The sequence below is a fragment of the Corythoichthys intestinalis genome, chromosome 14 (assembly GCF_030265065.1).
Source record: "Corythoichthys intestinalis isolate RoL2023-P3 chromosome 14, ASM3026506v1, whole genome shotgun sequence".
NCBI classification, from domain to species: domain Eukaryota; kingdom Metazoa; phylum Chordata; class Actinopteri; order Syngnathiformes; family Syngnathidae; genus Corythoichthys; species Corythoichthys intestinalis.
The window spans coordinates 33,751,345-33,777,555 of record NC_080408.1 but is presented as its reverse complement, the minus strand read 5'-3'; the positions used below and the strand labels follow the sequence as shown (position 1 = coordinate 33,777,555).

The following is a 26,211-nucleotide window of genomic DNA, read 5'->3' as shown; positions in this document are numbered from 1 at the left end:
ATTACTGGTTTGTAAAAATGAACACATTAGATTACTGGTTATTGAAAGAAAGTAATCGGATTACAGTAACACGTTACTTAGTAACGCGTTAGTGACAACACTGGATGTGAGTTTTGGTCTTTGTTGTCATTTGTTAAATCAAGTCGGATGAATATTGTTATACAAGTATAATAGGGTATAGAGTGTCCTTGACATGAAGATATTACATTTTTAGCTGCTTGCGATCAAAGATCTAAGATGTATTTGAGTTAACAAAGTTTGTCAGAACAATCTCATAAATACTGGATATAAGCTCGATAGTTAAATACTACATTGAAAACAATATTTTATTGTTTAATTCAAATGAATATATATGGGCTTGCCAACTCCTAGGGGAAGCTTAAGAGGACTGGAAGAGCGCAGCGGTTTCAAGGCCTCACAATGAAACACCAATCATCCGTTTTAACATCTAAAGTAGCTATTAGAGAGGACGCATACATCAGCCTAAGGGTATTACGTAGATGCTAAAGTGAGTAGCTGCTGATGAAGACAAGTGCCACCCCACAAACATCTTATGGTTATCCATCGGCTTGATCGATTAGAAATGTCATCCCATTAATTCCCAGCCAAGCTGTCTTACATTTATTGTAGATCAGAGGAAGATGGGAAAGGAGGAATGAATATCACTTTTTAAAATGGATGAGGATAAAAAGATCCACAAAAAAACAGCACCTCTATTGATGTCCTTTCATTAAAGTTGTACAATGTTTGAAATGCCAGGAAGAATTTGAAACTTTAACCCCTGCGTGTTTTCAAACTTCTAAATTCATAAGCAGACGGGGTCAACTACTGGAGGAATGAAGCTGAACAAATCAGTCTCACGTTAGGTGGTCAGAGAAAAGTAGATTTCCTCCCTCTAATGGTTCATTCTGAGGAGTAGAAGCTTGTAAATTGAAGACCTTTTCAGGATTCCTTCACATTGGCTTGCATTTAAATGTGATTTGAGGTATAAAATGGGGTGTTTAGGTTATTTAGATGCACAAGCAAAGTGAATCCACATTTAGAAGTCAAGGTGGCTAATAGCTCCATCTACACTAAGATCTTTTCCAACAGTGCAATACTTACTTACTCAGCTCTGTTTGATTTTGCCAGTACAGCCGAGCTGCTATTGCATCCAAATGTTCACTTCTTCAAAAATGTACATGAAATAATTGAGCTCTATATAACGTCAATGCCAATTTTTTTTTTTTTTTTTGCTTAAATTTAGGTAACAGAAACCAGAACTGGACCACTTGGATGCAGCAACTATGACAATCTGGACACTGTCAGCTCTGTTCTTGTTCACAGTCCAGAGAACAAGGTTCAGCTACAAGGTAAGAAAATTGTTGATTCTATAAAATAATGGCTACATAGGCTATGAGTGGGAATCTCTTGGTACCTCACAATATGCTACGATATGCTCACGATAATGTTGATCTCACGATATCACAGATACAACAATTATCGATACATTGGTCAGGAAATCATCGCTAAAATATTCTACAAAACAACTACAGTGGTATGAAAAAGTTATCTGAACCTTTGAGAATTCCTCACATTTCTGCATAAAATCATCAAATATGATCTGGTCTTTGTCAAAATCACACAGATGAAAAAACAATGTCTGCTTTAACTAGAACCACCCAAAAATTTATATATTTTAATGAGGAGAGTATGCAAACAATGACAGAATGGGGAAAAATAAGTAAGTGAACCATCACATTTAATATTTTGTTTCAAAGTGTAGTCTACCTAACTGTAGTCTTGAAAAAAATCTGAATAAGGAAAAACATTGCAATAAAATCATACAAACTGGTTAAACTTGATAGTAGCTGAGATCTGTCATGACAGAACATCACTTCAATGATATCTGGCGCCATCTAGCGTCGTGAATGTGGAGAGTAGCTGAGATCTGTCATGACAGAACATCGCTTCAATGATATCTGGCGCCATCTAGCGCCGTGAATGGGTATAATGTCTAGACCGCAAATATAAGACGACCCCCTCTTTTTCAGTCTTATTTCAATACAAAAAACACTGTCTTATATTCGGACAATACGGTATTATTATTATTATATTGTTATTCTTGAGTTTTATTTATTATGCTATGTGTATTTGCCATTTATAATGATACTAGCCGTATTTATTAAGGATTTAGAGTATGTTTTCGAGCTGTGGAACGAATTAATGGAATCAAAATGTATTCTTATAGATAAATCCTGCTCGTGACCATTTTAACTTACAAACAAGGTCCTGGAACGAATTAACTTCGTATGTAGAGGTACCACTGTATTACCTGTCAAAGGCCCCGACTCGTTTAACAAGTTAAACACTGGCTGTAATGTGCTATGGCAACTCATTGTGCTGTGTTATGTTGTGTGCTGTTCTAAGCAGCATGAGCTGATTTGAGAGGACTCACTCAATGAAGCATTTAATAAAGAATTATACTTGGGGGGGGGGGGGGGAGTAAAAAATCATGTGTCATATGTATCTCTTTCCATTACTAAATCTTAATAGATATATTAAACGCACCAAAAAAAAGTTTTTTTTTTATTTTTTATTTTTATTTTTTTTAATAAGCTACACCTTTAGGTCGCGGATTTCGATTATCCCCATCAACCGTGAAAAATAAGGGATCCCTGTATCACCATTTCAAGATATTGTCACACCCCCAATATAAGCAACTTTGTGTAGCATGTTCTATTCCATTATGTATTACAGAATTTAATTTTTCAATAGAATATTTTAGGACCAGGTTAGTACAATGGCTTAAAGATCCTTCTAAAACAATGAAAATGCTGCGAGTTGCTGAACTAAAATAACAACAACAACAAAAGATAAATGGACGACTGCTTTGCTTGTTAAAACATGTCACAGCAATTTCATTTCATACTGTATATGTCACCTTCAGACTGTGAGCAACACCAGGATTAGCTTCTATATCTATCACTATCACTTTCCTGACCTCCATTTTGCTGAACTAAACTCAGAAGTGGTTGTTGAGTTTCCCGTTATAATCTCATATTATTTGAAGTCATATTGTCATATTGATCAACTATTAATGCTCATTTTAATGAAGCAAATTAATGGAGTTGCAATCTTGTTCGTGGACGACCCAAGGTACCACTGTAGAGTTAACTTAATTTTATGATTTCTGCTAAGACATCAAAATGTCTTTAATTTGCTCGTATCAATTGGGCGTTCCCCCTAAACAGCTTATTGCTGATTTCAAACGAGCCCTTAACTCATTCATTGCGAATGACCGCAATAGACATCCAAAAATTAAACATCTAAAGTTCATCTAAGTCTTTCTGCGAATCCAACTGCAGGTTTTAACATGATTTTTGAATCCGTTTTAGTGGAGACTGCTTTGTACAGAACATGCAGTCCCTTTTAGTAAGAATTTCTTCCAGCAGAGTAGTGTAAAATGGTCATGTCATCTCATGAAAGGAACACTCGCTGAATTATATATTAGACAGTCGAAAAGGGTGCAGAAAAATACAAATTTACCAGGCCTGGCTGTAACCATACAATTAGTTGGCCACAGTTGTCATGCAATTTGTTGACATTAATTATAAGAAGCTGTTCCCTTCCCTCATCTTCAACCGGACAGTATAATAATTGCCTCGGTCCTGTCTTTCACGCTCTACAGGGCTGCAGGTCGTCCTCCCGAGTTACTTGCAGAGTCGCTTCATTCAGGCGGCTCTGAACTACATTGGCTGTAAATCCGAGGGTCATTTTATGTGCCAAAAAAACGAATGCTGGTGTGACTGCAGAGTGGAATTTCCAAAGTGTAACTGTCCTCACACTGACCTGGACACTCTGGAAAACAACCTAGTGCGCATCAGAGAGGCCTGGAGGCGGTCCAACGAGGAGTTTGAAGCATCCGGTGAGTCAGGGGTTGAGATTTATTGTTGCCCTTCGGAATCATTTGGAAATGTCAATGTAAATCGCGCAATCAAAGTGCTTCCATGGGTAAAACATTGCCTGAAATGGTTCTGAACTTTAAAATGTTGTTCCAGAAAAGAAGCAGATTCATACTAGGATTTGAGCGCTAACATGAACCGAAAAGCCATGTCTTGTTTCTGTTCTAAACTCTTGCTTGGCTGTCAAGTGTTGCCACTCAGAATCAAAAGATCTGCCACTCAAAGTGTCAGATCTCAGCATGCGGCTTTCTATAGGTGCCCGAGCCCATCCTGGATGGAAAACATGGCCGCTTTCGGTCTATTTCTTCTCACAAAGTGTTGCTGTGGGTGACGAGTTAAGACATTAATTAAAAGACTAATTCAATCAGCAAATCTTTAATAAAGTCATGACCTCGCCACTGCAGTTAGAACATGTCTGTACTTCTAACCAGAGCTTGTTAATGTACCTGTAACACTATCGAGCTGGCTAATTGATCATTTGACCTCTTGTAATTTCCCACAGCTTTGCATCGAGCAAAGCGGCTGGCACATAAATAAATTCTCCACCAATCTAACAAAGCACAGCTTGCATCCTATAACCAAATAATGTAATAGTGCATCATTTGGAAGCAAACTATCATTACCATAAACACAACATATCTGTCCCTGATTGGATTATCAGCCTGAACCTGCATTTACTGAGCAATTTACCGCGGGGTTTGCAGAAAATCGGATCTAATCTGTTCTGGGGCATGAATAAAAAGGGATAACCTTAAATCCAAGGTTAGCCCATCCCTTGTGTATGATAGAATATCAGAAAGATTTGTTTGGGTTTGAGACAGTGGTGACACATACCCTATAGCGCTGAGATTTAAGGTTCGAATCTGAGTTTGGGGTTTTCAGTTTTGTTCTCACCTTCTTTCCAATGTTTGCTTGGTTATTGAAAATTTGAAGCCTAAGGTGTAATTTGTCTTTTTACGTTATTGTTTTACATCATTCCACTTTTTTTTTCATTATATATATTTTTTTTACTATGACATAATTTAGTCTCTATTGTAGGCCTGCAGCTATCGATTATGTTAGTAGTCGATTAATCGATGAACTAGTTAGTTTGAATAATTGAGTAATCGGGTAAGGAGCATAAAAAATTTAAATACCTGACCTGAGCCTCAAACGGTATTAAAAAAATTAATAAAAGAGGATATATGTACAACAAAAGAAGAATTGGCGAACTTACATAGCAAAAGTCCGCTAGTTTAAGGCAAGGCAAGGCAAATTTATTTATATACCACAATTCAACACAAGGCAATTCAAAGTGCTTTACATCACATGAAGATCATAAAAATCCCATTAAATCAATAGAACGTAAAAACAAAGACAATCGAAACAGAAAGTAAAGTTATACATAAAAATTGTATTTAATCACAAATAGAATTTTAAGAAATAAATAAATAAATACTACTAATAATTATTATAATGAATATAATAATAATAATAATAATATTTGAAATCAGCAATGGAGATAAAGCACAAGAGGAATAGAAAGCAAATACCTTAAAATATATAGACAGTTATGGATATGCTTTGCTAAGTAAATGCGTTTTTAGCCCTGATTTAAAGGAGCTAACAGTTTGAGCATACTTCAGACCTTCAGGTAACTTGTTCCAGAGGTGAGGAGCATAATAACTAAATGCTGCCTCACCGTGCTTGGTTCTTGTTCTTGGAACATACAGGAGACTGGTTCCAGACGACCTTAGTGGTCTAGATGTTTAATAGGAATCTAACAAATCAACCATTTTAGTCCAAGGCCATTAAGTGTTTTGTAGACGAGCAGTAGTATTTTATAGTCTATCCTTTGACACACTAGAAGCTAGTGTAACGATTTCAAAACTGGTGCAATGTGGTCCAGTTTACTTGTATTTGTGAGGACTCTGGCTGCAGGATTCTGTACTGTTCTGTACATTCTGTTCTGTCTACTATAAAATGCCAACGTTTTTTTTTTTTTTTTACAATGCTCTTAACAAATAGTTCAAACACATATTCCCATAAAAAATGGCTAAATATACCTTTAAACTAAATTACGAATGCATTAAAAAAATCATTAGCTCAAACAAAAACTTAGCTTATGTTGGGCTTAACAAGGAGCAGCTGGATTCAGCCATGTGAAATGAGGCAGAGTAGAGGGCAGTGTACCCACCCAAATCAATAAAACTAAATGCAAACACTTTTGAAACAAACCATTACGACACCACTTTAATTAAACGAATACTCGAAACAGCAACATATATATTGAATATTTTTTTTCTAATCGAATATTTGAGTTCATTGATTAATTGTTGCAGCACTACTCTGCTGTAAACAAATTTATACCCAATTTTTTGCTACAGTTTTTCAATCAAATGTTTTGCTCAAACTATCAAATTCTCAAGCATTTGATTGTCACATCATTCAGCAAAAATAGCCACGGGTGAAATAATCACTTTCAATATTCCTGTAATACTGTTGACTTTAACTACAATACAGGTAGTCCCTGGTGTGGGAGCCTAAATAATGTTTGGTTAATTATTCATGTTAGGTGTGAATAATTTATTTTTGTTCTATAAGACAGGCTTGTGATTTGTTTGGTTTCGTGGGACGGGCTTGTGATGTCACGTCGTACGATATATAATGCGGAAGCCACTGTGTGGACGGGCAGTCGCGCTAGGCAGAAGAAGGAATAAGTCAGATATAGCTTACATAGTTTTTTGACTTGCAAAATAGGTTCCAAAACGTAAAAGCCCTAAGCCCTTAGAATCGATGCTCTCGCTCTCTCTCTCTCTCTCTCTCTCTCTCTCTCTCTCTCTCTCTCTCTCTCTCGTCTCTGTCTATTATTAACATCTCTCTTTACTTTCTATGTTTTTGGACCTCTCAGTTTGCTTTTTTGTTGACGCCTTTTGTTGAATTAAGTAACGAACTCAAGCGAGCAACGTGAGGGTTTTTCTTGGCCGCTGTCCAACTTGCACGAAGAGGACGAGGTGGAGAGCGCCAGATTCTGAAGGCTTTTTCGTTTTGGAACCTACATCTGGATTGAGAACAAGTTCAGCTCCTAGCTGGCGAAATAACCCGAATTTCCGCGTAAATTGGTATTAAGCGTTTAAGTACTAAATATTTCCTAAATCTCAAAATAATCCAAAAGTATGTGTTATACATCATATTAATAAAATAAAGTAAAAATTTGGATGGATGGATGGATGGATGGATGGATGGATGGATGGATGGATGGATGGATGGATGGATGGATGGATGGATGGATGGAGGGAGGGAGGGAGGGAGGGAGGGATGGATGGATGGATGGATGGATGGATGGATGGATGGATGGATGGATGGATGGATGGATGGATGGATGGATGGATGGATGGATGGATGGATGGATGGATGGATGGATGGATGGGCCATGGGGTGTGCATCGCTGGGCCCGCGCCGTTTATCATCTCTCTGCCTTCTTGAAATGTTAACTAGTGTTGACACCCGCTTCCCAGAGTGAACGCAACACTCAAAACTAACAGAAAATTGTGCTGGCGTGACATCAAACAAGTCCAAGTGCGACAAAGGAAAGCAAACCTCACATATACTGCAGTACAATGACATACCAGATATGCCATTTACCATTTATATCAATTAGCCCTACTACAGAACTAAATTAAATGACAAATAATATACTGTACTTACCATCAATGCTGAGAGGTGACGGACGAAACACTGTTACGCGAACGGGAAAAAAAAAAAAAAAGACTGGAGAAAAAAAACGTAGTAAAGTCAAAATCACGTGAGTCGGTATTATCATACTCTGAGATTCAGTTATAATTACATCCCCAATATATACTTTATATTTCTGTTACTTTTCCTCTTGAATTGTTGTCTTTCCTGACAAAAACGACTCATCCATATTTTGTTAGTATTTGTTTAGATTGTTATCCTCCAGCCACTAGCAGAGTTTGCATTGGTGTTCTTCTCTCCTTCCAGAGGAATTCCAAAGCTTTGTTGGAAAACTGCCAACACATTATGCTGTAAACACATCTGTTGTGGAGCACTTATGGCGGACAGATGCTAGCCTGCTCCAGCGCTACAGGCAACTGGAGATGGGCAGCCAGCAGCTCTTCACCAAAGCTCGCCGCACCATCAACAAGCTCTTCAATCTCAGCAAGAGGTGCCGTAAACAGCCCAAAATCATCCTCCAGAGGCCGAGGTGAGATGCAAAATAGAAACTAGAAACAACATTTGAAATTAGCAGCCTGAAAAACAAAGTGTACAATATCTGCTTTTATAAAATTGAATATTAAGTAACCATTCCAGTTCACAGAAACTGAAACAGGATGCAGTGAGATGTCATTGATATGACTTCGCCACAGTCAAATTCTCTTGGTGGAACAGTAAAATACAGTGCGTGTGTCGTAGCCTCCTAGATTAATTTCGTCTTCTTCTTGTAGACTTTCTTTCTAATCAAAGAAAACAGGTAAATGTCTCTTGGTTTCACTTCCAAATTATTTCAGTGCTGTTGGATTTTTTTATGTGAACATGAACTGAACACAACCTGATAAAGCCAGTATTTTCCATGCCTTATTTCCAGGTTGTTGTTCTGCATACTCTCTTTCAAATTAGAAGGCATATTATGCTGTTTTTGCTCATTTCCCTAAACAGTAAATGTGATTTACCATGAATACATTTTGTGAACATCAACAATTATCTGAGCGTACATAATAAATCAGGATCTACATATAGTATTCCCACTCTCTTAGGTTTTTCTTTAAAGGTTGTGCCATTGGATCTGAGCAGAGGTGAGGTCAGAGGAAAAGCTGTCTTCATCAGCCCATTGCAAACATTCCCCCTAGTGATCATTGCTCAGGGGTGGCCGATATTAAAGCTTAATGCTTAAGGCTCCTTCACGTAGCACTTCTTGAGACTCCAGAGTCACCAAAAGCTTCAAATACCTGCTTGCGGCTTATCTGTGACTTTTTCACAGATGCTCTCAGCTTTACAGCTTAATAGGATGCATTTGCCAGACAGAAACTTGCCTTAATATGCGTTCATCATAGCAAACCTGCTTACTTTCTGAATCACTTTTTAAATCACATAATTATTACCTTGATATTTCCAGTGTTTTTATGCCTTTTGATTCAGTAGAAAGGTCTGCTCCAAAATCGTGACATGCTTAAAGGGAAAGACAGGATATCATCAAATGTATCCCTGCAGAATAAAATCTTCAATTTGGAAAAGCAAAAATCTGAATTTCATTTTTTATGATGTGTTGTAGTGGAGAAAAATGAAATGAAGTCAATAAAAGGCAATATTTCAAGGAAGTTGACCAAACTGAGCAGATATTTTTAAATGCCAGAACTGTTTAGCCAATCAGAGGTGAGTATTTAAGATAGTCCGCTATTGCTCGTGACGTCAGTTATAACTACAATTTCCTAATCTCGTTGTTGTTTCCATGTAAGTTGTCACTTAAATTGTATCCACGTATACTGATTTTGCCTGAGGTGAAGGAGCAATCTGTATTTTGTCCTACTCCTGTTGCTGTGGGTTTGTCTATTGCTGTTGCTGTTGATTGGCAGTATTGCTGTATTTTGGTTCAGTGTGGCGTTTGTGAGGCCTCTGCTGATCTGCTATGCTAGACTGCTCCCAAACAGTGGTGTTATTGTTAACAACAAACACTTTTTTTCATTATGATGACGAGACGATAATGAGCTAAAAATGTGTTTTTGCAGACTAATACATAGCGAGACGGATGCCAACTTTTGTTGAGACGAGAACGAGACAAAAATGCACAATAATTTCCGTCATATGTTCACAATGTGTGTATGTGTAGTTAGCCTGCGTCGTAGAAGTGTCTGGTTGTGTCAATCATGTGATGTGATGCACCCCCCGCCCCACAACTCATCAGTGTCCTCATACTCCAGGCACATACAGTGGGGCAAATAAGTATTTAGTCAACCACCAATTGTGTAAGTTCTCCAACTTGAAAAGATTAGAGGCCTGTAATTGTCAACATGAGTAAACCTCAACCATGAGAGACAGAATGTGGGAAAAAAACAGAAAATCACATTGTTTGATTTTTAAAGAATTTATTTGCAAATCATGGTGGAAAATAAGTATTTGGTCAATACCAAAAGTTCATCTCAATACTTTGTTATGTACCCTTTGTTGGCAATAACGGAGGCCAAACGTTTTGTGTAACTCTTTACTCTTCACTTGGTGTAAAGAAATCAACTGTGGGAGCAATTATTACAAAATGGAAGACATACAAGACCACTGATAATTTCCCTCGATCTGGGGCTCCATGCAGGATCTTACCCCGTGGCGTCAAAATGATAACAAGAACGGTGAGCAAAAATCCCAGAACCACACGAGGGGACCTAGTGAATGACCTACAGAGAGCTGAGACCACAGTAACAAAGGCTACTATCAGTAACACAATGTGCCGCCAGGGACTCAAATCCTGCACTGCTAGACGTGTCCCCGTGCTGAAGAAAGTACACGTCCAGGCCCGTCTGCGGTTCGCTAGAGAGGACTTGGATGATCCAGAAGAGGACTGGGAGAATGTGTTATGGTCAGATGAAACCAAAATAGAACTTTTTGGTAGAAACAAAGGGTTTGTGTTTGGAGGAGAAAGAATGAAGAGAAAGGCTGAATTGCATCCAAAGAACACCATACCCACTGTGAAGCATGGTGGTGGAAACATCATGCTTTGGGGCTGTTTTTCTGCAAAGGGACCAGGACGACTGATCTGTGTAAAGGGAACAATGAATGGGGCCATGTATCGAGAGATTTTGAGTGAAAATCTCCTTCCATCATCAAGGGCATTGAAGATGAGACGTGGCTGGGTCTTTCAGCATGACAACGATCTCAAACACACAGCCAGGGCAACAAAAGTGTGGCTTCGTAAGAAGCATTTCAAGGTCCTGGAGGGCCTAGCCAGTCTCCAGATCTCAACCCCATAGAAAATCTGTGGAGGGAGTTGAAAGTCCGTGTTGCCCAATGACAGCCCCAAAACATCACTGCTCTAGAGGAGATCTGCATGGGGGAATGGGCCAAAATACCAGCAACAGTGTGTGAAAAGCTTATGAAGAGTTACAGAAAACTTTTGGCCTCAGTTATTGCCAACAAAGGGTACATAACAAAGTATTGAGAGGAACTTTTGGTATTGACCAAATACTTATTTTCCACCATGATTTGCAAATAAATTCTTTAAAAATCCAACAATGTGATTTTCTGGGGGGGGTTTCCACATTCTGTCTCCATTGGTTGAGGTTTACCCATGTTGACAATTACAGGCCTCTCTAATATTTTCAAGTGGGAGAACTCGCACAATTAGTGGTTGACTAAATACTTATTTGCCCCACTGTATATAATCAAATGCTCATGTACTCAAAAGAGTAATTAAGACAAAATTATCTTTATTCTACTTTCGATACAAATTTGCGCATGCGTGCACAGTCACAGACTGGCTTCATCGTGGCATCAACTGTCATTTCTCATTCACAAACAAACTTTTGTCAAGACAGGAGCTCACATGCTATCGGTATGTAGACTTGCTAAACTTACTTTTGGGCAACTGTTGACTTCTGTCAGAGCTTTGTACTGGTGTGATTTGCAAAATCCTGTTTGGTGTCGGATCGTTGCAATGCCAATGATGGTAAATTTTTATACAGTAGCACTGTTTGATTTTGCCTCAGCTACCGGTGCTCGCTAATAGGGTAGCTGTCAGTGAGCTAGGCATTAGGGGAAATGAAGTTTTAAACTGCAAGGTTTGGAAACATGCTGGCTGAATCGTTTGTCAGTTTAGTTTGGTTATTGTTTGCATGCAATCTAGGACATTGAATAACAATAACAATTGAGTTGGAATAACAATTTGTCAACGACAGTTGTCATGATATCAATTCATGAAATTGTTTAGTTAGCACTTAGCCTACTGTCTGTGTGCATTATTGTGTGTGTGTGTATTGATTAGACTACATTTCCATGGGTCTGCATTATGCAGGGTGATTTAAAAAGAATGTGCCAAAACCACTCCGGTATATTAAAAAAAAATAAAATAAAATACTAACTAGCTGTATTCAAGTATTATATAACTTCGTTTTTATTTCATGCTTTACAAGTGCTCAATGTGACCACCTTCAGCGGCACATACAACATCAAGCCAATATGACTTTTAATTTGTTAAAATTACGTACTTGTTAAAAAGACTTTTAATTCTTATTTTAATTATTGTTAAATTATTAATTAATTAATTAAATGAATATTTAATTAGTTAATTAATTTTAAATGAATTAATCATTAATTAATAATTCAGTCTATTTCAATGATTTTAAAATGAATAAATGCATGATGATTTTGGTACATTTTTTAATCACCCTGTATTATTATTTTTTTTATCTTTTTTTATTATTTTATTTTATTTTATTTATTTATTTATTTATTTATTTATTTTTTTTACCTTTTTGTTGTTAAATTATTTTTTCGGAATAATACAGCCTGTTGAGTAACCTCTGAGAATTTGAATTTGTGTCTTTGGTTATATACTATATGGGTAATTTTTTTTTTTTTGTATATATAAAACTGAATTTTTCTATTCAGGCAGAGGAGCCACACATTAAATATATTAAAGTGATATAGACCCTACTCACATGACGTCACAACCACGCCCCCGCGCCATATTGTCCGTCAACTTGTCGTGTTGACGCATTACCGCTACGTAAATTCCTCCTATTATGGCGTGTTTTTCTGCTCGTTAACATTAATAATCAAAATGGTGAAGGCGTGTGTGGCGGTCGGTTGCAATAACAGAGAAGGTAGACGGAGAGGCTTGAAGTTCTACCGTATTCCGAGAGACCTGGAGAGGAGAGCGAGATGGACTGCTGCAATTCGACGAGAAAACTGGGCTCCAAACGATTATCACAGATTATGTAGTAGTCATTTTATATCTGGTAAGATGCATTTAATATATATTTAGAGGGTTTTGGGCTGACAACCACAATTAAGATCATTGCTAGGCTAATCGCCGACAACATACACTCAGACGTTGTGAATAAACTACCTGAAAATATATAATTATAGGGGATAATAAGACAGTTGTCATACAATTAATTTACAATTTCACTATTGAGGTCAAAAGCCAAAAAATAAATTCAACTAGGGACAATCTGGAGTAGTGCTATCGCACTTCATATTTATTACATATTATATATGTATGTAGTGAGAGTGCTATGGCTAAACCATATAAACATTAAAAGCCCTAGCTCCGTTGACAAATGACATGAAATACATTAGACTTGACAGTGGATGTTAGCAATAACATAAGATTTTGAAATGAAAATTTCGTAATTCACCTTCACGAGCACAAGATAGATTCCTGCCGAATTTTCGTGGATGAGGACCTGTTTCACCCAACCAGCAACGAAGTATTTATAAGCCTCCAAGGTCTTAAAGTTTTTCAAACTTTCGTGAGAATAGGCTGATTTTGTGTGGACAAGATAGTTGTAAATATCAGGGTAGCAGATGTCAGGCAGAGGCGGCGAAGACAGCGGGTCGAAAAACATCGATTTAGGCATCAAATATGGATCTGGCGAATGGATAAACTGAAGCTTTTCCACATAACGCCTTTTATGCAACGCATCCAATGAGTTTACAGCGTCAGATAACACCGGGGCTTCCATGAATTGCTCTATAAATTGCACGACTAATTGAAACCATTGAGAATAGGGCTTAAAAATGACGGACAATATGGCGGTAGGATACAGCGACACGTCATTTTATGACGTAGATGAGTAGGGTCTATTGGCATCTTTGAGTGAACTTCGAGTAAAATTCAAGTATCCCAAGGGTGTCCGAGTGTCCGCTTTTTTGGAAGTCAAAATATGGGCAACCTAGTATTATCACCAAGTTGGTGTTGTCCTTGTAGACGCTACCATATGTGCTCATCTGTCAATGTTCATTCGAAATAGTTGGAAACCTTTATTTATTTAACAGTTTGGGAGGAAATGTTTTTAATTTTACAGATGAAAACATTTTTAGTAGACGTCGACTAAAACCAGAGGAAATTATTCTAGAGTTTTCATCAACAAAAACTAGATGAAGACAAACACATTTTGACATGACTTAAATATGACTAAGACTAATAAGTATCATTGTCCAAAAGACCAAGACGATAATTCAAAGGGCTGCTAAAAATAACGCTGCTCCCAGGAATGTAGTATATAGTTGTTTTATACCAGAATTCCATAGCCGGGTGTTCATCGAAAAAATGACAGAAAGAAAAGGAAAAGGCAGTGCCAGTATGCCACAGTGTTCGTCTTTCAGCTGTGCAAACAGGACAGATATAATAGTCAAACCACCGGACTTGCTGAGGTCTTGTGAAAGAGATGGCTGCATGCTGTTCATGCCTACAAAAACCTGGAAAGTCTGTTCGGCACATTTTCTGCCCCAATGTTTCATCAAACACTGCAGTCACCTTCAGCTGAAAAACGGGAGAAAAGAACGCGTTGGCTGGAGAAAAAAATCCAAAGCCAAAATGTGAAAGAGTTTTCGTCTACATCCAAGATGGTAAAGAGAAATGACACCAGTTAAAGTAATTTTAAAGACTGCGACCATTTTATTTATTTATTTATTTTTATTTCATTAATTGTTTTCAATGTTTATCAGCGTTTACATGCTGTTTGCTAATAGTGCCTGCTAATGTAGTTGCCTATTGTGGAGAGCAACAGATTCGTCCCCACACTGATTTCTTGGTTGCTGTGTTCTGATTGAAATGCTGATGCAATGAAGATGCTAAATCCAATGTTCATCTTTGCTCAGTGCAAACTGTTAGCCTGCTCTGGCTTTCCAGTACATAGGAAAATAACTAATCGCTCAAATTATCTGAGTTAGTGATTACTTCCACCATTTCATTTTGCCTTGCAACCTAAAACTGATAAGTACGCAGTCTTCTCTGCTGCTCAGACACATCTTGGCTGGCTTTTCATGAGTTATCTCCAACACAAAGGAGCGTGGGTATAACTGACGTGACATTCATCCCAAAATGGCAGCGCATTGTCATGGTCTGCGTTTAACCATGATTTACTCCATCACCGTAGTTCTAAGAATTTTGTGATTTGCATATTTAGATTCTTCGAGCAACCATTTTTCACGTGGTCATTCATACTTGACCTGCACTTTCCCTTTAAAGGGATCCATGGATAGAAAGGCCGTAGTTCTTAAAAGATAAACATGAGTTAAAATAATTTGAAACCCCTCTTGATGTTTTCATTTTTATACAATTTGTAAAATTAGCTTAACTACTAGGTCACCATTTTTGTTGACGTCACAGGGCGGTGACGTCACATGGTTAAGCTGCCGGGCTCTAGCGACATAAACATGTCATCTGTTCAACCCTTTCAATTTGAACCCGAGACGAACATTAATGAGCATGACAGCACTGTTTATATTTCACAAAACGAGCAGCAAAAGCAAAATGAACAGCAAAGACGGGATGAGACGAGAGGAGAGTAGGGGGGAAAAAAACAGTGTTCTGCAAAATGTGCTACACCGGCAAAACGTCCAACAAGATGCAAATTTGACACCCGAAGTACTATTGTGCACTTTCAGCTTGTTTTGTTTAGATACATACAGACAGAATACACTAAAGATCCCTTTAGAAGGGATCTAGAAGAAGGAAATACTTAAATATAGTAATATCAAATAATGCTTAAACATAGTAATATCAAATAAGGGTGGTTTAAATATGCAACGTGTCTAATGTGGTCAACAGATCAACAATCTTCTTTAAAGGTATTACAACAAAACACGATGCTTAAAAGTATGAGATAAAAACACATGCAAAAAGTATTTTGAGGCAATGAAAAGGACTCAATAAAAACGCAAATAGTAAGTGCTCACCGCTTTGAACCGATGTACAGACAGTGTTGTTAATAACGGCGTTACAAACGACATTATTTTTTTCAGTAGTGAGTAATCTAATTAATTACTTTTCTCATCTTGGAAACGCTGTTACCGTTACTGAGGATGGAAAGGCGTGCGTTACTATGCGTTACTTACTTGAATGACACAAGTCAAGTCTGAGGGAGACGGACTCACCGAGACGACAGAGCAGAGCAGGAGTGGGGAGGAGGCAAAAAAAGTTGCTCGGTGGCTCCAATAATACCTGACTGTAGCCGATAGCCTACAAACTATGCCCACGTGATATGGCAGATATGGTAGACATGGTAGACATCACACACATATATATATATATATATATATATATATATATACAGTGCCTTGCAAAAGTATTCGGCCCCCTTGAATCTTGCAACCTTTCCCCACATTTCAGGCTTCAAACATAAAGATATGAAATTTAATTTTTTTGTCAAGAATCAACAACAAGTGGGACACAATCGTGAAGTGGAACAACATTTGTTGAATAATTTAAACTTTTTTAACAAATAAAAAACTGAAAAGTGGGGCGTGCAATATTATTCGGCCCCTTTACTTTCAGTGCAGCAAACTAACTCCAGAAGTTCAGTGAGGATCTCTGAATGATCCAATGTTGTCCTAAATGACCGATGATGATAAATAGAATCCAAATGTGTGTAATCAAGTCTCCGTATAAATGCACCTGCTCTGTGATAGTCTCAGGGTTCTGTTTAAAGTGCAGAGAGCATTATGAAAACCAAGAAACACACCAGGCAGGTCCGAGATACTGTTGTGGAGAAGTTTAAAGCCGGATTTGGATACAAAAAGATTTCCCAAGCTCTAAACATCTCAAGGAGCACTGTGCAAGCCATCATATTGAAATGGAAGGAGCATCAGACCACTGCAAATCTACCAAGACCCGGCCGTCCTTCCAAACTTTCTTCTCAAACAAGGAGAAAACTGATCAGAGATGCAGCCAAGAGGCCCATGATCACTCTGGATGAACTGCAGAGATCTACAGCTGAGGTGGGAGAGTCTGTCCATAGGACAACAATCAGTCGTACACTGCACAAATCTGGCCTTTATGGAAGAGTGGCAAGAAGAAAGCCATTTCTCAAAGATATCCATTAAAAAGTCTCGTTAAAGTTTGCCACAAGCCACCTGGGAGACACACCAAACATGTGGAAGAAGGTGCTCTGGTCAGATGAAACCAAAATGGAACTTTTTGGCCACAATGCAAAACGATATGTTTGGCGTAAAAGCAACACAGCTCATCACCCTGAACACACCATCCCCACTGTCAAACATGGTGGTGGCAGCATCATGGTTTGGGCCTGCTTTTCTTCAGCAGGGACAGGGAAGATGGTTAAAATTGACGGGAAGATGGATGCAGCCAAATACAGGAACATTCTGGAAGAAAACCTGTTGGTATCTGCACAAGACCTGAGACTGGGACGGAGATTTATCTTCCAACAGGACAATGATCCAAAACATAAAGCCAAATCTACAATGGAATGGTTCAAAAATAAACGTATCCAGGTGTTAGAATGGCCAAGTCAAAGTCCAGACCTGAATCCAATGGAGAATCTGTGGAAAGAGCTGAAGACTGCTGTTCACAAACACTCTCCATCCAACCTCACTGAGCTTGAGCTGTTTTGCAAGGAAGAATGGGCAAGAATGTCAGTCTCTCGATGTGCAAAACTGATAGAAACATACCCCAAGCGACTTGCAGCTGTAATTGGAGCAAAAGATGGCGCTACAAAGTATTAACGCAAGGGGGCCGAATAATATTGCACGCCCCACTTTTCAGTTTTTTATTTGTTAAAAAAGTTTAAATTATCCAATAAATGTTGTTCCACTTCACGATTGTGTCCCACTTGTTGTTGATTCTTGACAAAAAATTAAAATTTTATATCTTTATGTTTGAAGCCTGAAATGTGGCGAAAGGTTGCAAGGTTCAAGGGGGCCGAATACTTTTGCAAGGCACTGTATATATATATATATATATATATATATATATATATATATATATATATATATATATATATATATATATATATATATATATATATATATACATATATATATAGATAGATATATAGATATATATAGATATAGATATAGATATATAGATATATATATATAGAGAGAGAGAATCTTGAAATATATATATATATATAAAATCTTGAATCTATCTTTAAATAATGAAATAGTTTTAAAACCTCCACATGTCAAAAGTAGACAGAAGGGAACTAATGCAATAATGGGGGCAATTTTAACAACTTTTAACGGTTGATTCAGAGTAAAGGGTAAATTAGGGAAAAGAATTGGGCTAGGGCCAATTGTCCCAAAAACCTTTTAAAATTCACATAGTGTGACCTATGTTTTTTTTTTGTTTGTTTGTTTGGTTGGTTGGTTTTTTTGGAGGGGGGGGGGGGGACAAAACATAAAAATTATCACCAGTTACTTTACCAAGTAACTAATTACTCTTACATTCAGGTAACTGAGTTACTAACACAATTACTTTTTGGGAGAAGTAATTTGTAACTATAATTAATTAATTTTTTAAAGTAAGATTAACAACACTGTTTACGGATGTGTTGGACGTCTTGCCACGTAGAAGGAATTGGAGTAACCTGGTAGTGTTTGTTAGTCGTCACCAGTGTTGTTTATCTTACTTTTTTTTTTTTAAGTAATTAATTACAGTAACAAATTACTTAAGAGTAATTAGTTACTTGGCAAAGTTATTGGTGATAATTTTCATGTTTTTTTTCTCAAAAAACAAAACAAAAAAAACAACAACAACAAAAAACGGTCACACAATATGAGGTTTAACAGGTTTTTGGGACAATTGGCCGTAGCCCAATTTTTTACCTTAAAGTTAACTAGACACAGGGGTATTGCGGATATTGCGAAAACTAGTTAGTAACCTTCGCTATGTGTGGAAGTCATTTAATGTTGTGAATCAACCGTTAAAGTTGTTAAAATTGCTCCCGTTATTGCATTAGTTCCCTTCTGTCTATTTTCAACATGTGTAACTTTTAAAACTGTTTCATCATTTCAAGATAGATTTAAGTTAAGTTTTGCCGATTTAGGAGTATTTTAGATAGAAAGTTACTTAGGTTCGCTAGGAAGGTTCTCTACAACAGAGCCTTCATGAGAAGTGTACTGCTTTAAGATGGCGGCTGTTTACTAACGCATCTAGTTCTTTATGATACTTGTTGCTAATGCAGACGTGTCTGTCATTTACATCTAGTTCTGTATGTATGTGATATCTACCAAAGCATCATGTGGGCGTAGTTTGAAGGCTATCAGCTACAGTCAGGTATTATTGGACCCACCTAGCATAGTAGCATCGCGTTTGCAACGGCGTCACACTCCCTTGCCTCCTCCCCACTCCTGCTCTGCTCTCTCATCTCCGTGAGTCCGTGTTTTTCAGACTTTTCTCGCGGTCGTCAACCAACATCACAACGCATAGTAACGCACACCTTTCCCGCCTCACTAACGATAACAGCGTTGCCAAGATGAGAAAAGTAATTAATTAGATTACTCACTACTGAAGAAAACAAAGCCGTTAGTAACGCCGTTATATTCTCCTATATTCTAACCGAGCCTCCATTGTGCCCACAAAACATGACGCCCTCTGTAGGGCAAAATATGTATTAAATATGATAGATTTTTAAATCAATGGCAATATTTTATGTGTTTCTAATAACATATTTTTGTAAAAGAGAACAATTGTGGCTTATTAGAGCCTATTAGTCTTTAATTCCGAGGTTCCCTTTAATAAAGTCATGTCTAAAGTTAACATTAAATTATAAAATAAATGCACCAGGGGAGTGTTCATGGTTGTCAATGATCTCATCCTATCCTAGCTTTTTTTTTCCATTTTCCCCAAATTTTCTCCAGAGTTGCCCTGAGCTAGATACTAATGGTCTCAGTTGCAATGTAAGCTGCAACATGAGTGCGTAAACGAGCCCCATACTTTATTTCGATCCCTGCCAGCATTCACCATTACTGTGTGAATGAATCAACACTGTAAAAGCACTCAGTCACTTGAAAGGTGCTCCATAAATGCATTCCATTTACAGTTTACCATTTTTCAAGAATTTCAGCTGTTGCCATTTTGTTGCTTTCCATTATGGCTCCCTATATTCTTTTCCCTGCTACAACTGCTGTTTCAGCATAGAGCCCACCTGGATGCTCGACTCGAACAGCTCATGACAGCCACTGCACAGTCTGTATTGGTTGCATTTTCAAGAAGGAAATTGATAAAATGCACAATCCATCCATTTACTACTTTGAACTTTGAATCCAATTGTACTTGTTTATTGCACACTGTGTGGTTGTAAAATAAAATTAAAGACAGTATTTTTATTGTTCGTGTCCCTGTGAAACATTGCGTTTATGGGTATATTAAATTTCTCATGTTTACGTGTTGTATTGTAAGTATAAAATGTAATTCAAAATACATTATTTTTTATGTGGCATATGTATCAAGTGGTAACACATAAGTAATTAGACGAGTGTGTTAAGTGTGTGTGCAAAATGCTAACTATATTAACTGCACGATGGTAATCAGTTGAAAATGGAATGCACACCCATTATCCTTCTATGGTATACATTTACAACATGAAAAATCTGAGTCTAGTAGCCCATGTCATTAAAAGGAACTGTTAAAGCATTGAAATGCCCTAATGGTTATCTTGCACCACATTGTATTGGAAAACAAAAATCTTCCATCTTAAACTAATTTAGGATACAATATGAAGCGTAGCAAAGACATTAAGAAGTGAGCTAAAAGTCTTTATTGTCAGCTGTTGGAGAATGTATTGCAATTAGGGCTGTCAAACAACTACATTTTTTAATCGAGTTAATTACAGCTTAAAAATGAATTAATCGTAATTCAAACCATCTATAAAATATGCCATATTTTTCTGTAAATTATTGTTGGAATGGAAAGATAGGACACAAGACGGATATATACATTCAACATACGGTACATAAGTACTGTATTTGTTTATTATAACAATAAATCAACAAGATGGCATTAACATTATTAACATTCTCTTAAAGCGATCAATAGATAGAAAGACTTGTAGTTCTTAAAAGATAAATGTTAGTACAAGTTATAGAAATTTTATATTAAAAGCCCTCGTAATGTTTTCGTTTTATTAAAACTTGTAAAGCAGCAGAGGGCGCCAAACACCATAAAACAAGTAACAAGCGGACACTGCTGTCACTTTAATCTTTGAGCGGGGCATGTGCGTTAATTGCGTCAAATATTTTAACGTGATTAATTTAAAAAATTAATTACCGCCCGTTAACGCGATAATTTTGACAGCCCTAATTGCGATTAAAATTTTTAATCCCAAGTAGGGTTGTTCTGATCATGTTTTTTTGCTCCCGATCCGATCCCGATCGTATTAGTTTGAGTATCTGCCGATCCCGATATTTCCCGATCCGATAGCTCTTTTTTGCTCCCGATTCAATTCCAATCATTCCCGATAATTTTTCCCGATCATATACATTTTGACAATGCATTAAGAAAAAAATGAATGAAACTCAGACGAATATATACATTCAACATACAGTACATAAGTACTGTATTTGTTTATTATGACAATAAATCCTCAAGATGGCATTTACATTATTAACATTCTTTCTGTGAGAGGAATCCACGTAGGGATTGTAAAGCTTTAGCCAATTATAAAAAGGCTCCAAAGGCTGCCAAAATTCACTCTACTCATTGCACTGCCTTTTATCTCTCTATATAGGTAAAACGGCGCCATTACAGGTTATCGGGATAAATTTGGTAATCCTACCTTAAGCCTAAACTAAAGACTCTGGATGAGTGCAACATATAATGTTTGTAACGTTAAATACAATTAGAAAACAATTTAATTAAAAAATATATATATATTAAAAAAAGGCATGGCCGATATTTTTTTGCCGATTCCGATACTTTGAAAATGACGTGATCGGACCCGATTGATCGGGACATCTCTAATCCCAAGTGTAAATACCACACACAGGTCCATAACCCTTTGTGGGGCACTTATTTAACTTATTAGCTGCCATTGACAGCGCTAGACATCTGATCCATTTTGACTGGGAGAGGCTGGCGGCGAAAGATCACTGCCAGCTCTCTCAGTCAGACTGGATTGTAATGGTCACTTTCCCAATTAAGGGTTAACTCAGTGGTTGACAATCATAGCAATAGATGTCCTAAATGAGTTGAACACCTATTGTTGTCGGTGGCCCTGAAACATGATCATTCTCTGAAAGCCGTGCCAGTTTAAATGGATTAGCAATGAATTTAAAATAAAGTCAAATTCTGACAAAGAGCCTTAATGCCCTTGGGAAGCGAGTCAAAAAATGCTTAGAATGAAAAAGTTACAAGACACTGGATGCTTTCCAGCCTTTCTTTCTGTAGAATAGTAGAATAGTGACTCTTCTGTCAGTATATGGTGTTACTAACCAAAAATTAGTGCTTTAATATGCAAAGGCGCGTCTTGCTAAACTGGTGAATTCTATTCATTTCGAGCAGAAAGGACTCCAAAAGACGAGAATCAAGCTGGAGAATCTTTTGTTGTGATTCTCTCCTAGGTCTCTTCACTTCTGGTTGAGCTACACCCTCTCCATCTTGTACTGCAGTGAGAACAACCAAGTTGGAGTCTACAATGAAGAAAGTCGCAGATGCTCCTGCCCTTACAGTCACCCACCTTGCCAAGGCCTCATCCCATGTTCCACGGGCGACGGACCCCGCTGCTCGTCTTGCTCTGCTGAGAATCGTACGAGATGCTCCAGCTGCAATCCTGGTTTTACCCTGAACCAGGGAGCCTGCAGACACGCCGTGCCCGACCCTACGGACCCGTACCTGGGTATGGAGAGCGATCAAGACCTGCACGACATGGAGCTTCGCTACCTGCTTCAGCGACGCGACCCGCGCATCACTCTACACGCGGTGTTCGTAAGCAACGATGTGCGGGTCAACACTTGGTTCGACCCATCATGGAGGAAGCGAATGCTGTTGACCCTGAAAAGCAACCGGGTTAAATCTAATCGTGTTCACATGCTCCTTGGACTGGACTTGCAATTTTGCCTCAGCAGGAACAGCACCCTCGAGCCAGTTTTTTCGCTCTTCGTGAACCCATTTGGAGGCAGTCATTCAGAGAGCTGGACAATGCCCGTAGGCCAAAATGGCTATCCCGACTGGGACCGGACCAAATTGGACATTCCCTTGGACTGCTATAACTGGACGTTGTCTCTCGGTAACAGATGGAAGAGCTTTTTCGAGACGGTGCATTTTTACCTGAGGAGTCGAATCAAGGAGGGCGCGGCGACGGGATCAAAGAACACTTCAGTGGACGATGAGCTTACGGAGGCGACAGAGCCACCCAGTAGTATCGGTTATATGAAAGTGAACAGCATGCAGCTGTTTGGATACAGCATGCATTTTGACCCTGAGGCAATCCAGGACTTGATTCTGCAGATTGACTACCCGTACACTCAGGGATCGCAGGACTCGGCTCTCTTGCAGCTGGTGGAGCTGCGCTACAGGGTAAATCGCCTCTCGCCTCCGGGGGCCCCCCACGTGGATCTATTTGCCTGTCTGCTCCGCCACAGACTTAAACTCTCCAGTGCGGACGTGAGCAGGATCCTCAGCGCCCTGCAGGCTTTCAGTGCCAGACAACCCAACTACACGGAGTACGAGGCGACCAAACTGTGTAGCTAATGGCACCCATGTTGTGTTTTGTATTTTCTTGCCGCATACAGGCTTGCATCCTCTTTCTGCTGGATCCATTTGTTGTCAAGTGAATGGTGCATTGTTCAAGGCTTTGTTGTAAATAAACTGTGTGCAATCAAAATCAATGCTAATGTCAGTGCAGTTTTATGAATAAAAGACGTTTCAATCTTTCGTTTCATTACCATGCTTCTCTTTGGTATTAAACAGCTACAGACAACAAGCATGCTCAATCTATATGCACACCACGCGGGAGAGATTTGATCCAGTTCGACTGACAACCTGGGAACAAAATCGGTGCAATTTTCTCTGTTTGCGCACATTACAACATGATTTTTTATTTATTTATTTTTTTGCCATAAACTTCACCCATCGTCATGGAGTCAAAGTTAAATAAAAAGTTGATTTTGTTGACAAACTACAGTGTTATACTTTAAAATAAGCCACTCATTTCAGCTCAGCCAGCCATCTTTGAGCATTTGGACTGATTTTTCAAGACCCAAAAGATTTAGTGCTCCATGATAATTTGGTCACGAAAATCTTTTCTTTTTCCAGGAACAAAATGTTTAGTGAGAACTTTTTACGCTTTTTAGTAATTAGCGGTAAAACAGCAGAATTTTTTTTCCCAAATGTGTCAAAAAGTCTCCCAAAAACTTTTAGGTTTTGTGAAAAAAAAAACAGCGACTATGTTGCTGATATGTTTGACTTTTGTGAGGTGGGTAATGTCAGAATAGTACTTTCGTTCTATAAATCAGTAAAAACAACATTTGGAAATGACTTTTGGTGGCCAAATAATCATGTATTTAGCAATATACCTTGACCCTTTTTGTATTTTTAGCACCCTGGTGCTGTGTCAGACCCTCCACCTTACTTACCACTCAATTGAAGTGAATGTTCTGATTCTAATAAACAAGTAAACTTGTAAATGGTAGTGAAAGAATGAGATAAGTCTCCATATCATTAGTTCAGTATGCTGCCATAGCAGTTTCATGGTGCATTGAGCCCCCAAACTATTTTTAATGTGTCCGTTTTATCCTGGATACCCCCGTTTACAGACACCACGCAACCACTTTTGTTTCAACCCAGCCATAAAAAGAAGGTAAGTAATTATATTTATTATTCAAAATATCTATCATTTATAGCTTAGAATCATTAACTAATGTCTAATATAAATAAGACACTATTCTTTAATAAGAAATGTAAGACATCTAAATACAATGTAAGCATTAAAAGATTTTGTTTTTATCTACTGTATTTCTCAGTTGGACTTTTTCTGCAATGCCGAATGTCATTTTGGTTCTTCATTTTTCCACCTTTGTGGAAAACTTTTGTGCACACAATCTGAGGAGCTGCTCGAGATGGTTCACCATTGGAGTCCGCTAAGGAAAGTGATCCGTAGTTGCCATGGCAATGACAAAGATACGATTCTTTCTGTTACAAGCCAGCATACCATTAAAATTCTTTTGAAGCCGTACTGAACTGAAATCACATCACAATGCATAACATGAAGATGTACGAAATTACAGAAGAATAGTTTGAATTTCTTCTTCACTGGAAAGCTGCAATTGTGTTTGCTGTTTTTTTCTTGTCTCCCATCTGGAGGCTCAGAACACAAGGTCTCCATTCTTCGTTTAGGGAGTAGCCTTGGCACAGATTACTAAGTATATCGTTGGAGAGGGGGAGGGTTAGAAGCAGCCCCCCTCTGATCCTGCGCCGTCCCTGTCTGCCATTCACACTTACTGTGATAGATGAGCTCGGTAGGCAGTGAGACATGACCGGCATCAAACAGCAGTAAGTCAGGTATCAGTGACGAGGATAGCACTCTTGGGTGGTGGCGCTGGAGGGACAAGAGTGACTTGGACCAAAAGGAAAATTAGCCTAAATCCCCTAGAGGCTGTCAGTACAGGAGCCGCCGGCATACAGCACGGCTTTGATTCAGATCTTTGCATCTGAGGAGCAAAGACAAAGCTTCATCAAGATTCACCCAACATGCTTCTCTATAGATTAAAGATCTTGAGGTATGACTCACATTGAATACAAAGAGGTTTGTATGTATATTGATTTAAGGGATGAGATTTTGAGTATGCGGCTACTGATAGAGATAATATTCTGACTTCGTAGGGAATATGTAGTTAATATTTTTTTTCACTAAAGAGAGGTCTTCATTCAAAGCCATTTTTTAATGTTTTTGGTCAGGCGTCGAACTTCACTCCCAAAAGACTACGTTGTGGTCTTGATTTTGTATCCCCAAAATCTTGATCTTGTCTTAGTGAGTTCTGGTTTCAGACAAGTCTTGGTCGTGGTCTCAGTTGCAACACTAGTAGTTAACTACAGCATAATTCTCCAGAAGTATGGATTTGTACTGGCCACTTTTCACCCCAAGCAATTAAAACTAGAATTGGCTTGTTTGTTCATGATTTTGAAACATAATTTTGAAATTCTACTCCAAAAATGCTGCAAACGGCATAACAAAACACGACTGCCTTGCAACGTAACTGTTTGTTTACTTGAGATGATAATTTTTTGTTTCAAACCTCAACTAATCAATTTTCTACGCCGCTTATTTTTTTTGTATTGCGGATGAGCAGTACCCTATTCCAACTGACCAATCACAGG

The 26,211-nt window shown here is 38.1% G+C and overlaps 1 protein-coding gene across 1 annotated transcript in view; it reads left to right on the top strand.

Moving 5' to 3' along the window:
• LOC130930463 (BMP/retinoic acid-inducible neural-specific protein 3-like) overlaps nt 1-23,757 on the top strand; it is a 44,458-nt gene extending 20,701 nt beyond the window's left edge. The window contains exons 5-8 of the mRNA XM_057858434.1: nt 1,247-1,352; nt 3,671-3,907; nt 7,926-8,148; nt 22,458-23,757. Coding sequence (XP_057714417.1) covers nt 1,247-1,352; nt 3,671-3,907; nt 7,926-8,148; nt 22,458-23,586 — 1,695 coding nt within the window. The 3' untranslated portion in view covers nt 23,587-23,757. The remainder of the gene's footprint in view (nt 1-1,246; nt 1,353-3,670; nt 3,908-7,925; nt 8,149-22,457) is intronic.
• The last annotated feature ends 2,454 nt before the right edge of the window (nt 23,758-26,211 follow it).